General features: G+C 38.8%; 1 protein-coding gene across 3 annotated transcripts in view; it reads right to left on the reverse strand.

Moving 5' to 3' along the window:
• Positions 1 to 15,057, reverse strand: part of Ppp1r13b (protein phosphatase 1 regulatory subunit 13B) — a 68,143-nt gene that overhangs the window by 37,100 nt on the left and 15,986 nt on the right. For 2 of the 3 annotated variants that reach the window (XM_015496127.2, XM_015496133.2), the window contains exons 3-4: positions 9,745 to 9,864; positions 6,881 to 6,957 (exon numbers count right to left, since the gene is read on the reverse strand). In XM_015496127.2, the coding sequence (XP_015351613.2) occupies positions 6,881 to 6,957; positions 9,745 to 9,864 (197 nt within the window). The remainder of the gene's footprint in view (positions 1 to 6,880; positions 6,958 to 9,744; positions 9,865 to 15,057) is intronic. The other variant, XM_048799392.1, reaches the window with a different exon arrangement.

The following is a 15,057-nucleotide window of genomic DNA, read 5'->3' on the forward strand; positions in this document are numbered from 1 at the left end:
TGAGAAAGTCAAGACTTAGTTCAGTTGAGCCAGGCACGGTGGTGCATGCCTGTAATCCAGGCCACTCTGGAGGCTGAGGCAGGAGAATCGCAAATTCAAAGCCTGTCTCAGCAACTTAAGGAGCCCCTATCTCAAAATAAAAATAAATAAACAAAAAGCACTAGTGATATAGCTCAGTGGTAAAACAATCTGGGTTCAATGCCCAGTACCCATCCCCCAAAAAAGCACAGCTGAAAAACTGTTCCACATTCATCTTTCATAAAATTGTTTAGCCAGGTACAATGGCGCATGCCTATAATCTCAGCAACTCCGGAGGCCAAGGCAGGAGAATCTTGAGTTCAAGGTAAGCCTCAGCAACTTATTGAGACCCTAATAAACAACTCAGTAAAACCTTGTCTCAAAATAAAAAATAAAAAGGGCTAAGGATGTGGCTCAGTGGTTAAGTCCTCAGTACCAAACAAAAACAACAACAACAAAAACCAACATAAAATTGTTAAATGGAATCCTTTCTTTTTACATTCTATCTCAATCTTGAAACTGACTTGTCAAAAGGTTTCTAACACTTAAAATGGCAAAGATGGTAAATTTGGGGTTAAGTATATTTTACCACAGTATAAAATAAATTTTCAAAAAAGGCTTTTATATTTCAGAAGACACGAAAACAGAATTTATTATCCACTAATGAAAAAATGGATGCAAAAAAACTCACCTACACTTACTGGGTTAAAACTGAGATGGTATACCCTCGCCAATCTGACAATGTCATGAATCTCCCTTTGTTCTGTAAAAATTAAATTTTTTTGTTTAAAAAAAAGGCATCAATTTAAACTGGAAAAATTCCCTATTTGTTCTGGCATCTTATTGAAAAAGGTAAAGCATAGTGAGGATGCTGCAGTATGTGGCTCTGCAGAGCAGGCCCTGGGTCTCTGAGGTGCTGCAGGGCTGCTCCTGCCTGACCACCTGGTTTGCAGTTGGTGCCATAAAGAAGAGTCAAGCCCAGAGCTATTTTAATACCCAAGAACACATGACCTAAGGGTCATGGCCTAATGTTTAAAAATGTTTCCCTTTTATTCCTTGCCTACTTTGAAAAGTGTAAACAAAATTCATATTTTGGATGTATGGTTTCATTAAACCATGTATTCTCAAAATGGTGATGACAGTGCCCCACAGGGCAGAAGCTGGTGCTTAAGGGGTTAAAAAAAACCTCACTCTTTATGTACAAAGCAAAGATATATAGTACATAAATGTATAAACAGTATAGCTAATGGAGGGAGAAGGAAGGACAAGTAAGAACCCAACATCCACATATCTAATCATAGAAATGTTCACATGTGGAGAGTCACACGGGAGAACTGGAATCTTGTGGATTCCAAATATTAGAGGATTCCTTATGTTTATCAGATGTTTTTATTTTAAATGACTCCTTAATTTCATATCTCTGAACAAATTATAAAAATGATTAAAAAAAAAATATAATATCCAAAAAATCTTCCTTGGGGGACAATAATGATAAGTGATTACAAAAGCTATGGTGTTTATCAGTTTACACTTTAAATTTTTATTTTTCTTAGTATTTTTAAGGAACAAGAAATTCAGGGTAATTTAATACTATTCCTCTTCCAAAGAGTAAACTAACAAGAAATTAGAACACTATAAATATACAGCACTAAACTATACCAAGTGCCACTTAATCCTTGATGGTAAAGCAGAAACTTAATATAATCTTACATTTCAGAGTCAGAAAATAATAACAAGCTGACAGCCCTCTATGCACTCACAGTACCTCTCTTAACCTCTGCACAACTCTGTGGGCCCTATGCACCCTACAGATGAGGAAACTGAGGCACAGGGGTGAGAAATCATCTGTCAAGTTCCCACCAGGAGGCCCAGGCGGAAACCCACGTGCTCTCGATCCTACCTCCATCACACACCTCCTGGCTCTGGTTGGCTGGACAGGTGGCCCTCACTTCACCGCTCTGTGCTTCTGCTTCCCAAGTGTAAAGGGGACTTGAAGTAAAGTCCTCTACATTCTCCTCTGACTTCTAAACAGAGTCCCCAACCTTCAAGTTAAGAGTTGTCTCTTACTTCTTTTGATTCCTATAGTTCTATGCAACATTCACTTGAGATTTTTCTTAATTGACACCAATCAGAGACAACTGCCTTGCCCTCAGCAGGAAGCACAAGTCTTGAGTCCCAAATGTGGCTTTAGAACATAAGCTGGGGAGACAAGTCATGAGCACAGCAGAGTGGGCCAGGGCAGAGGCAACATGGTGTGTGAGCTGTTCTCCCTGCCAGATGCTCCTCAGCTGAGGGGTGGAACACATCTTGGCACCGGCAGAGGAACAAGGCCTAGGGTGGAGCCTGGCAGGGTCAGGTGGTTGGGACTCTGCGTCAGGGTACACAAGACAATGAATGAGCAAGACAGCCTGACTGGAGGAGAGAGAGGGACAGAGAGGGTGGGTATCTGGGTAGGTCACATTAGAAATGCTAGTGAAGCCGATCTGAAGGGCACTGACAAAGGGACAGGCACTCTACTCAATGTTCCGGGTAGTGCAGTGTGAAGGATAAGTACTGAATTCAGTTTTTCCAGTGCTGACCAAACTCCCGATCTAGCCTGGATGGAGAAGGGGTGCTCCCCACCACCCAAGTCTTGCTTGGCCCCTCAGGGGCCCTCCACATAATCCCTGCCTGGCATGCAACAGCCTTTGCTCTGCCCTCATGCCCCACTCTTCCTCAAGGCCCACATCCTTCTCAATGCTCTGTCTGACTCGATGGCACACGGATCTCAGCACCTCGGGGCCCAGTCCCCACACATATAGGTATGTGTATAATCAAATTAAGTTGTCCAGCAGCAGTTTGAAGATCTTTTTGAGTCTCAAGATTTATCATGACCTGAACTTGAGATGGTGACAAAATACATTGGGTAGGGCCCTTCTCTAGAGTGTACTATCATCTCCACACCTAGACTGAGCAGCAGAGGGAGTGAAAAAATAACCCTTTTCTGGGGCATTAAGGTTTACATACAGAAATTACACATCAATAAAAGTGAGAAATAAAACTTTTTATTTAAGTATAGCTAAGGAAGGGAGGGTACAGATATCTAGAATGCTCAAGTAGAATTAAAATAAACCCTTAGTGCTAGAGCAGCCATTCCACTGTGAGCTAGCAAAGCTTCTCAGGGCAACTTTCCCACAGAGGAAGGCCCTTGCCCAGAGCCTTGGGGGCCTGACTCCAGATGACCAGAAGCAGTGGAGGAAAATACAGATGTGACAGTGTTCTGTAAAGTCAGCAGTGCTTACAGCCACAGGGAGATGATTTTAAAGCAGAGATCAGCTAGACCAAGGGGCACAATTTCCTTTTATATAGATACAGAAAAGGCACTTTATACATCCACACACAAACACAAAGCTGTTCTTTTCAAGGTCACAGAAAAGGTAGCACGGGTTTTGCACCATACTCTGGTCCCTGAGCACATCTCCAGGAGGGCCCAAGCCAGGGCACAGGGTTCCTCTGTATGCAGTGCTGCAGAGCATTGCTGTGCCCCAGCACTGCTGAACAGGGCCTGTTTCTCAGCACCATCAACATGTGCTAGCTAACAACCGTGCTGAGCCTTGCCACCATGACAGGTAAAACAAGAGCATCTCAGTACAGCTGTCCCTGCATTTTAAAATTAGGAGTATGACATCTTTTCACACATTCTAGGGCAATGTGTATTTCCTTTTCTGTGAACTCTGTGTGTATTTTCCCCATTCTTTTCAGTTTTTTTCTCCCTTGATTCTTGGGATTGAACTCAGCGCCTTACACATGTTAGGCAAGTGCTCTACCACAGAGCCATATTCCCACTCCTTTTTATTTTGAGACAATCACGCTAAATTGCCCAGGCGGGCCTGGAATTTGGGATCATCCTGCCTGAGTCTCCCCAGTAACTGGAGATTTAGGCATGTTATCAATTTTTAGGAACTCTTTTTTTTTTTTTTTAATAAATTTTAGTTGTAGATGGACATAATACCTTTATTTTTTTAAAAAAGTTTATTTGTTTTAATTAGTTATATATAACACTAGAATGCATTTATGCACTTTGATATATCATACATAGATGAAATATAATTTCTCATTTTTCTGAGTGTACATGTAGCAGGATCATATTGGTCATGCAGTCACATATATACACAGAGTAATAATGTCTGTTTCATTTTACTATCTTTCCTATCGCCACATCCTCTCCTTTCCCCTCCCATCACTTCTCTCTACCTAATCTATGAAAACACTATTCCTCCCTAGTGCCCCCCCCCACTTTATTGTGAACTAGCATCCACATATTAAAGAAAACATTCNAAGGAAAAAAAAAAAAAAAAGCCGCCACACAGATTAACCTGACTTTGTTGACCTGCAATTTTCAGAGACTAGAACTTCCCAGCCTCTTGCCTCAGCAGCTGCTAATGGCCATGAATCATACTAACTCAGCATCCTGCCTTTTGCTTCCAACCCACCCTTTCCTCATAGCTGCCACTTGATCTGCTCTGAGTTGCCTCAGCCCCAAGTGCTGAAGCAATTCAGTAGTACCATTATTCTATACCAAGGATATAGGATGGATACATACACATACACACACACACACACACACACACACACACACTCACACACCAAAAAAAAAAAAAAAAACTTTTTTGGGAAAGATGTTTTTAACATAGTATTAATTTAAAAATGCATGTAAAAGTGCTTTGTAGACAAGGAAGTATTTTACAAGGGAATGTGTTACTAGGCTTAAAAGGCAGGTATGTGTGCTATAAAAGACAGCAACATCTTTGATGTGATGCTTCCAGCACGAGGTTATTCCTCTAGACCAGGTCTCATATCTTCCTCTATTATAAACTCACATAAAGTGTATATACATATTTCAATTTTTGATTTCAGGTTTCAGTTTTGTTGCTCTTAAAATATATACATTATTTCCAAATTAACAAATCAATTTCATCAAGTGAGAAAAGATCATAGACCCATCACATCAAAATCGGCCTTCGTATTTTATTGTACCACTGGAATCCTTTCCTTCTGAGTCCCCTCCATGTATCATATAAACACAGTCACTCCACCTTAACACACTGCCTACCCAATGTATTTTGTCACCATCTCAAATTCAGGTCATGATAAATTTTGAGACTCAAAAAGATCTTCAAACCTCTGCTAGACAAGTAAATTTTGAATGCTTACAATAGTGTGTACCTGTGATCTGGAGGTTCCCAAACCTGGTAGGACAACACAGTCACATGGGAGTGTTCTAGACTCCATCCAATTTACTGAAACATAATTTCCATCAATGCCTCTACTCTTTAAGACTCCTAAAGTAGAGAAGGTTGGCAGACTGTTACAGGGCTGTAGAGCTGGGCTGCACAAATAAGTCAGATGGCAGGAGTAAGAGGAAGACTTGTGCAATGATTTTTATATTCTGGAATGTAAGAAAGGAGAATCCACCACAATCTTGATATCAAGGATGTTTCTTCCTTGACCAAAAAAGGACTATGACATTGAAACCAAAAAGAAATTAAAATATAATCTAGTATAACACATGGCTCTGCAGCACATATCTGCAAAATGTATAATAACAAAACTACTAAACAACTTGTAAAAGTTATTCCTAAAATTTCCTACTTGCTCTTTCCTTCAATGCACATCCTTAAAAAGGCTCTCCTTTCTTGTTCTTTTTTTCTTTGCTTGTTCTTGTATAGTACTGGGAATTGAACCCAGGGGTGGTCTATCCCCGGGGCTATGCCCCCACCACTTTCTATTTTTTTTATTTTGAGACAGGGTCTCATTAAGTTGCATAAGATGACCTGGAATTTAAGATCCTCTTTGCTTCAGTCTTCTGAGTAGCTAGGGTTACAGGCAAGCACCACCAAGCCTGGGTAACTCTCCATTTTCTTCCTCACCAATAACCAACATTTACCCTGCTCATCACCTCTGCACCAGAGTGACAAAGGAAGACACCTCTCTCTGAGCCAGCTGTTCAGAAGACTTCACTCACTACCCATCTTGTCAACATTGAAGACATGAAGTAAGAATGCCACTTGACAACTAATTCAGAAACCCCTCTGCTCCTCTATATACATCAGGCACATGTCTACTGCTCTAGGATGGGGAGTGGGTAGCATGTGGAAGGAAGACAGAGGGTTCTGCTCTGGTGGAGACTCTGTCTGCATTATGAATCACAGTGTAGACAGGCAAAAATCACTTAGGGACTGCTTCTTTATAATTTCATAAAATATTTTTAAATCCTTAATGGAAATGAGAATTTCTATTCCCTCAAATAATTCTTTAAAAATAAATTATAGGGACTGGGGTTGTGGCTCAGAGGCAGAGCACTTGCCTAGCACACGTAAGGCACTGAGTTCGATCCTCAATACCACATAAAAATGAAATAAAGATATTGTGTCCACCTACAACTAAAAAATAAATATTAAAAATAAAATAAAATAATAAAAATCAATTACAACCTAAATTCGTTAGTTGCTGGGGTTAGGAATACAGTCAGTGGTAGACAGCTTTTCTAGACATGTGAGGCCCTGAGTTTCATCCCAGCACCCTCCAAAAGGAAAAAAAAAATCCATTAGATTCTATAATAGCCACTTTAAAAAAATTCAATTCAGCAGGGTGCAGTGGGATATACATATAATTCCAGTGGCTTGGGAGGCTGAGGCAGAAGAATTGCAAGTTTAAAGCCAGCCTCAGCAAATTAGTGAGATCCTAAGCAACTCGGTGAGTAACGCTATCTTGAAATAAAATACAAAAAAGGGCTGGGATGTGGCTTGGTAGTTGAGTGCCCCTGGGTCAATCCCCAGTACCAAAAAAAAAAAAAAAAAAAATACAGTTCACCATGACTTACCCCATTTTCAGTGCGTTTTTCTCCAGGTACATTTATTACATTTCTCTGAGTTCTTTGCTCTTGGGTCTGACGGCTACCTAAAAGAAATGAAAGAACCAGACTTACTAACATGCATAAGAAAAAAAACAATATTCTCCAATTTCTCTATTTAAATACTTATTGAACACAAATCTAAAATGCCAAGTTGAGAAAGTCAAGACTTAGTTCAGTTGAGCCAGGCACGGTGGTGCATGCCTGTAATCCAGGCCACTCTGGAGGCTGAGGCAGGAGAATCGCAAATTCAAAGCCTGTCTCAGCAACTTAAGGAGCCCCTATCTCAAAATAAAAATAAATAAACAAAAAGCACTAGTGATATAGCTCAGTGGTAAAACAATCTGGGTTCAATGCCCAGTACCCATCCCCCAAAAAAGCACAGCTGAAAAACTGTTCCACATTCATCTTTCATAAAATTGTTTAGCCAGGTACAATGGCGCATGCCTATAATCTCAGCAACTCCGGAGGCCAAGGCAGGAGAATCTTGAGTTCAAGGTAAGCCTCAGCAACTTATTGAGACCCTAATAAACAACTCAGTAAAACCTTGTCTCAAAATAAAAAATAAAAAGGGCTAAGGATGTGGCTCAGTGGTTAAGTCCTCAGTACCAAACAAAAACAACAACAACAAAAACCAACATAAAATTGTTAAATGGAATCCTTTCTTTTTACATTCTATCTCAATCTTGAAACTGACTTGTCAAAAGGTTTCTAACACTTAAAATGGCAAAGATGGTAAATTTGGGGTTAAGTATATTTTACCACAGTATAAAATAAATTTTCAAAAAAGGCTTTTATATTTCAGAAGACACGAAAACAGAATTTATTATCCACTAATGAAAAAATGGATGCAAAAAAACTCACCTACACTTACTGGGTTAAAACTGAGATGGTATACCCTCGCCAATCTGACAATGTCATGAATCTCCCTTTGTTCTGTAAAAATTAAATTTTTTTGTTTAAAAAAAAGGCATCAATTTAAACTGGAAAAATTCCCTATTTGTTCTGGCATCTTATTGAAAAAGGTAAAGCATAGTGAGGATGCTGCAGTATGTGGCTCTGCAGAGCAGGCCCTGGGTCTCTGAGGTGCTGCAGGGCTGCTCCTGCCTGACCACCTGGTTTGCAGTTGGTGCCATAAAGAAGAGTCAAGCCCAGAGCTATTTTAATACCCAAGAACACATGACCTAAGGGTCATGGCCTAATGTTTAAAAATGTTTCCCTTTTATTCCTTGCCTACTTTGAAAAGTGTAAACAAAATTCATATTTTGGATGTATGGTTTCATTAAACCATGTATTCTCAAAATGGTGATGACAGTGCCCCACAGGGCAGAAGCTGGTGCTTAAGGGGTTAAAAAAAACCTCACTCTTTATGTACAAAGCAAAGATATATAGTACATAAATGTATAAACAGTATAGCTAATGGAGGGAGAAGGAAGGACAAGTAAGAACCCAACATCCACATATTAAAGAAAACATTCGGCCTTTGGTTTTGTGGGATTGGCTTATTTCACTTAGCATGATATTCTCCAACTCCAAACATTTACTGGCAGATGCCATAATTTCACTCTTCTTTAAAGCCAGTAATATTCCATTGAGTATATATACCACATTTTCTTTATCCATTCATCTATTAAGGGACACGTAGGTTGGTTTCATAGTCTAGCTATTGTGAATTGAGCTGCTATAAACATTGATGTGGCTGTGTCACTATAGTATGCTGATTTTAAGTCCTTTGGGTATAAACCAAGGAGTGGGACAGCTAAGTCAAATGGTGGTTCCATTCCCAGTTTTCTGAGGAATCTCCATACTGTTTTCCAGAGTGGTTGCACCAAACTACAGTCCCACCAGCAATGTATGACTGTAATTTTTTCTCCACATCTTTGCCAACATTTATTGTTGCCTGTATTCTTGATGATTACCATTCTAACAAAAGTAAGATGAAATCTTAGAGTAGTTTTGATTTGCATTTCTCTAATTACTAGAGATATTGAACAGTTTTTCATATATTTGTTGATCAATTGACAATACCTTTATTTTATGTATTTATTTTTATGTGGTGCTGAGAATTGAACCCAGTGCCTCACATGTGCTAGGTGACAGCATTACCACTAAGCCACAACCCTAGCCCCCTATTTTTAGGAATTCTTTACAAGGAAAGGAAAGCAGACCTCTGCAATATGAGGTATACATGCTGTTTCCCAGCTCATAAATTGTCTTCTGATTTGCTCAGGATGGTTATGGTTGGGCAGTCTTTTTTATTTTGTTTTAAATAATTCATTTCTCAGTCTTGTCTTTATGATTTAATGCTACACTTAGGCTTAGTTCAATCTAAAAATAAAAATTTTCCTCAGAATTTTTTCTACTCATTTCATGGCTTTATTTTTTTAAAAATATTTATTTTTTAGTTTTTAGGTGGACACAATATCTTTATTTTATTTTTATGTGGTGCTGAGAATCGAACCCAGTGCCTCACGCATGCTAGGTGCGCATGCTACCACTTGAGCCACATCCCCAGCCCTCATGGCTTTATTTTAAAATCTAGATATTTTGGCCCATTTGGTACTTATTAAAAATAATTCCATTACACACTACGTCCTTTTATATATTTGAGTGCATTATCTGACCAATTTAGAGTCCTGAGAAGGAAATCGGTTTTAACCTGCAATAACAGAATTTTAAAAAACATGAAATACTAACTCTCCCTCTCACCACCCTTGTAAGTGAAAGGGTCAAAAAAAAAAGTGTGAATGACTTACTTTAGCATTTATTCCAATTTTTCTGAAATTAACTTATATGGCAAAAGTTAGCAAATGAGGAAGAAAGTATTTATCTACCTTGTTCACTGTTCTCGGCTGGGGAGTCCTCATGTCGAAGAAAAAATTTCACTTCTTCCCTGCGAGGACCCCACTTCTGCAAGTGCTCGTACATCATGTGGTCAAAAGGTATAGGACGCTCTAGGAGAGAGACCACACTTTACTCACTCCAGAAACACCACTCTAGCCAAAAGTAAAAAGAAACTTAAACAGAGGTATACATGTACACACATATACATATATGATAGAATCCAGGACATTCTAAGCACTGAACTTTAATGAGTAACAACAGGAGTGTGAATGGGAAAGTAGTAGTAACATGTATACATAAGAAGGATACATAAAAGTAATTTTGCAACATTAAATAGTGAACAATGAAAACAGGCTTTTCAGCATATTTACTTATCACAAAGCAAGTGTGCCTCCCATTCTTCAAAGAAATGCAACAAATTGCCTTCACCATGGTATTCATTAAAATGTTACACAGGGCAGTTATACAAAGGCTGACCAGGGCATTTCCTGGCAACATTATTGTGAATGTTTGCCAGTACTTGTAGAGTCTAAAATTTACCAAGTTAATAATAAAAATCAAATTCTACAGAACTTCAAAGTATTTCAAACATTTCTTTTAAAAAAGGAAGGCTCATACGCAGTGCACATGCCTGTAATTCCAGCTACACAGCAGGCTGAGGCAGGAGGCTCTCAATCTTGAGGCTAGTCTCAGCAACTTAGCAAGACTCTGTCTCAAGATAAAATTTAAAAGGGCCTGGGGTTGTAGCTCAGTTTTTCCCTAGGATGTGTGAGGCCCTGGTTTCTGGGTTCAATTCCCAATACTGTTCACAGAATCACTCTCTGTATCAAGGACTCAAGAAGAGCACACACATAGCTGTTAAATTTATAGCACCATTTTCATGTTTACAATGCACTCCACTGTTCTCTGTGAACTGTCTCAGGTACTCTGAGTCAGTTAAAAAAAAAAATCTGGATGGTCTGACTCTTTCTTAGCCATTTGAAGTACTTCTTTATGTTCTGGAAACTAATCCTGGGCTTGTTATACATATTGACAATAAACTTTCATTTTGATTTTTGTTGAGATTTGTGTGTGTGTGTGTGTGTGTGTGTGTGTGTGTGTATACCAAGGATTGAACTCAGGGATTGAACTCACTGAGCAACATCCCCAACCTTATTTTCTTTCTTTTTTTTTTTTTTTTAAGAGAAAGCGTCTCACTGAGTTGCTTAGTGCCTCACTTTTACTGAGGCTGGCTTTGAACTCATGATCCTCCTGCCTTAGCCCCATGAGACACTGGGATTGTAGGTGTGCGTCACTACACCTGGCCCTTTCTTTCTTTTATTTTCTTTTAGCAGTGCTGGGATTAAACCCATGCTCTCTCTTATTTTGGACTTCCCAGCCTCCAGAATTTTGAGCAAAAAATTTGCTGTTTATAAATTACCCAGTCTCAGGTATTTTGCTATAGCAGCCTAAAAGGACTAAGATACAATCAAAATACCCAGTAACTTATGAATGGATAAACAAAGTACAACAAACAATGGAATATGATTCAGCCATAAAAAGAATGAAGTACTGATATATGCTACCACATGGATGAACCTTGAAAAACTTGCTAGGTTAAAGAAGCCAGACCAAAAAGGCCACATATTATATGATTCCACTTATATTCAGTACCCGGAATGGTCAAACACATACTGTTAGTACAGGACAGTGTTGCCAGAGAGTGGGGGAGGAGGATGTGGAGGCACAGAGTTTGATGATGTTTGTACAACATAGTGACTGCACTGAAAACTGCTAAATTATATATGTTCACACAGTCATGTTTGCATATGTGACTTTTATCTTAAAGATATAAAAGGAATTCAAGGCACATCACCACTTCTGCTTATGCTTAAAAGTGAGGAAGCACTTTAAAGCTCAGCAGCCCTGAGGCTTAGGAAACCACCTGGGAGAGCTTAAGCACAAAGGACAGTGCTTCCTTCCTTTCAACACAAGTGTGTGGTTGAGCAAGAGACCCTTCCTCTAAATCTTTGGGTCATTCTGAGAACTTGATGTGTAGAGAAGAGAAAAAACTTATCAGCTGCAATCTACTCACACATTCAAGCTGTGACTTCCTGCTCTACTCCTAGGTCCAGTCTAATTCCCATAAGGAAAGCCGTGCCATTTGCAGACATGCAACACGCACTGTGCATATGGCTGCTGCTGTGGTCTTACAAATGCAGGCAGGCTGTGTCGCTAAAGCAACAGTCTGGCTGAACCCATGTGTGCTAAGCTCAAGTTCAACTCAGAATTGAGTATTTATACAGAAAACAAAAATAAAAACAAAACAAGCATGGGTTGAAATATTCAGGAGGTGAATTTCATTATATATATTTTTAGTTTCAAAAGTAATACAATTCATATATATAGGCCTATAAAATGATTTTTAAAATACATGTGTATTTACCTTTTTCAACAGCATGGCCTGTATTTAATCTAACCATGTCCCTTAGTTTAGCATAAAATTGTGTCTGAGGCCATATTTTTATTCTTATTGCTTTGAATTATGGTTTTAGGTTTATTTTTGGTTGCTTTACTAATTGACATTATCAATAGGGGCTGGGGAATATAGCTCAGTTCGTAGAGTGTTTTCCCCGCATACACAAGTTCCTGGGTTCAATCCCCAACACCACATACACACACACACACACACACACACAAACACACACAAAATCTATATACAAGCTTTATTTAAATCTACCAAGTTGAACATAACTTAATAAAAATTAAATTCCATTTTGTCTTAACCCAGTTATTTAAGAGAAATTTATTGGTCTCACTTTATGAATTTATAAAATTTTTAAAAGGAAAGATTAATTTCAAGAAAAGTAAGCTAAGCTTCACTATTTTTTAAATTATAAGAATGGTAGAACACTTGCCTAGCCCATGTGAGGCACCAGGTTTGATCCTCAGCACTATATAAAAATAAATAAATAAAATAAAGGTATTGTGCCCATCTACAGCTAAACATATTTTTAAAACATGGTTGTCTAAGGGCTGGGATTGTGGCTCAGCGGTAGAGCGCTCGCCTAGCATGGGCGGGACCCAGGTTTGATTCTCAGCACCACATAAAAATAAAGGCATTGTGTTGTGTCCATCTACACCTAAAATATAAATATTAAAAAAAAAGGTTGTCTAATTAATTAACATTATTTTCATTTTAAAGTGAAAAAATCTACCTTATACATATCATAATATATAAAATATTCTTCATTAACATCTTATAAAGTGGGAATCTATGATAAAATTTTTAGACATTCTTGTATAAGGTGAAAAAAAATCAAGGAGGAAATGTAACAAATGAGAAGACAAAAGGTTCTATCACATCACAGATCTGCATTGGGGTTGACACCTGTGTAGGGTAGGGAACCACAGAAAGAGTAGGATGATAAACTGGCCAAATTAACACTGTTACAGGCTAAGCTGTATCCCTCCTAAATCCAGATGTTGAGGTCCTACCCTCCAGTACCTCAGAATGTGACTGCATTTACTGATAAGGTCTTTATAAGAGGTAATAAGTTAAATAAGGTCATTTGGGTGAACCCTAATCCAATCTAACCCAACATCACTAGTGTCCTTTAGAGATGAAAAGAAACCACTTGAGGACACAGGGAGGAGGAGACACACCTACAAGTCAAGGAGAAAAGCCTCAGAAGAAACTAAGCCTGCTAAAACCTTGATTTCAGACTCCTAGCCTCTGAAATTGTAAAAAAAAAAAAATTGTTGTGTAAGCTATGCAGCCTGTGGTACTTTGATATGGCAGCCTTAGTAAACAAACACAAGATTTACAGAGAAATGGTCTCTACTCAAAAGCAGTGATGGGCTAGACATGGGGTGCATTACTATAATCCCAGTGGTTTAGGAAACTAGACAAGAGGATCACAAGTTCAATGCCAGCCTTGGCTACTTAGTGAGCTCCTGTCTCAAAATAAAACAAATAAAAAGAACTGGGAATATGGCTCAGTAGTAAAGTACCCCTGGATTCAATTCCCAATACTCAAGAAAACCACCGATGGGGACTGGAGTTGGGGCTCAGTGGTAGAGCACTTGCCTAGCATGTAGGGGGCCCTGAGTTCAATCCTCAGCACCACATAAGAATAAATAAACAAAATAAAGGTATTCGTCCATCTACAACTAAAAAACAAATATTAAAAAAACAAAAACAAAAACACCACCAATGGGCTGGGGATATAGCTCAGTGGTAGAGGACTTTCCTAGCATGCATGAGGTCCAGGGTTCAACACCCAGCACCAAAAAACAGACAAGTACACAGGTGCACTGTTTCTCACTACGTGATACCCTGCACTGCCTCAGGTCTCTCCATCAAGTTACAGTCCCTCGATCTTGGACCTCCAGAATCATGAGCCAAGACAAAGCTCTTTAAAAAAAAAAAAAATACTGGACTACTATATCTATGACATATTGATCATATGAAGCCTGAAAATTACTTTTAGGATTCCTCCAAGTTAAAATTGAGAAAGGCTGGTAGAGCTTTCCCCTCCCTTTGAATTGTACTTATTAGAAAATCTTTTTCTTCCTCATTTCACTCAATGACTCAAGTATTTCCTAATGCCTATTATGAGCACTAGGCTGGGCACTGGGGATATGATGGTGAACAGAGAAGTTCCTGCCTTCAAAAATTTTAGTTCAACAAAAGATGAGGTTTAATTTATAAATAATTGTTTAATAAATACCATGACAGTATTGGAGCACAGGGGAGAGATAACTAACATCCTCTGAAAGTCAAAGAAGAGATGAGAAGCAAAGAATGAACAGAAGTTAGTCAAGCTCCTAGGAAATGTTATATACAATGTAAAGAGCATAGCCAATAGATGTGCAGTGACCCTTGGTACTTCAGATAGCAGTCCTTATCCTTGCTGCAGTAAATCCAAGGGTTTGAGATAGGCTTGGAGATAAGAATGGCACCAATCAAAGAGTTTGCATCAGGGAGATGAGCATTCCTGGGTAGCCATGGACCACCGGAGGCTATGATACCTTTGCAAAATTTTACTTCTTTTCAAGCTAAGTAAGAGAGAAGAGGGAGACAGATAAAAAGAATCAGAAGTGACAGAGTGCTAAGAGTCCAGAGGATGGAATAATCAGGTTCTAACACTGGTCTCCTAGAAAACACTAATTCTACTTACTATCTCCCTTCCTGTGGCTATCATCAGGTTGACAATTGAGGACCTGTCCTCTTCCTTATATAATGGACATTTATCCTTATAGTTAAGTAAGAATCCAATGTTTACTAAAGTCAAGTTTCACTCAATCCAACCTTGAAGATT

Source organism: Marmota marmota, unplaced genomic scaffold (assembly GCF_001458135.2).
Source record: "Marmota marmota marmota unplaced genomic scaffold, marMar, whole genome shotgun sequence".
In the NCBI taxonomy this organism is placed as follows: domain Eukaryota; kingdom Metazoa; phylum Chordata; class Mammalia; order Rodentia; family Sciuridae; genus Marmota; species Marmota marmota.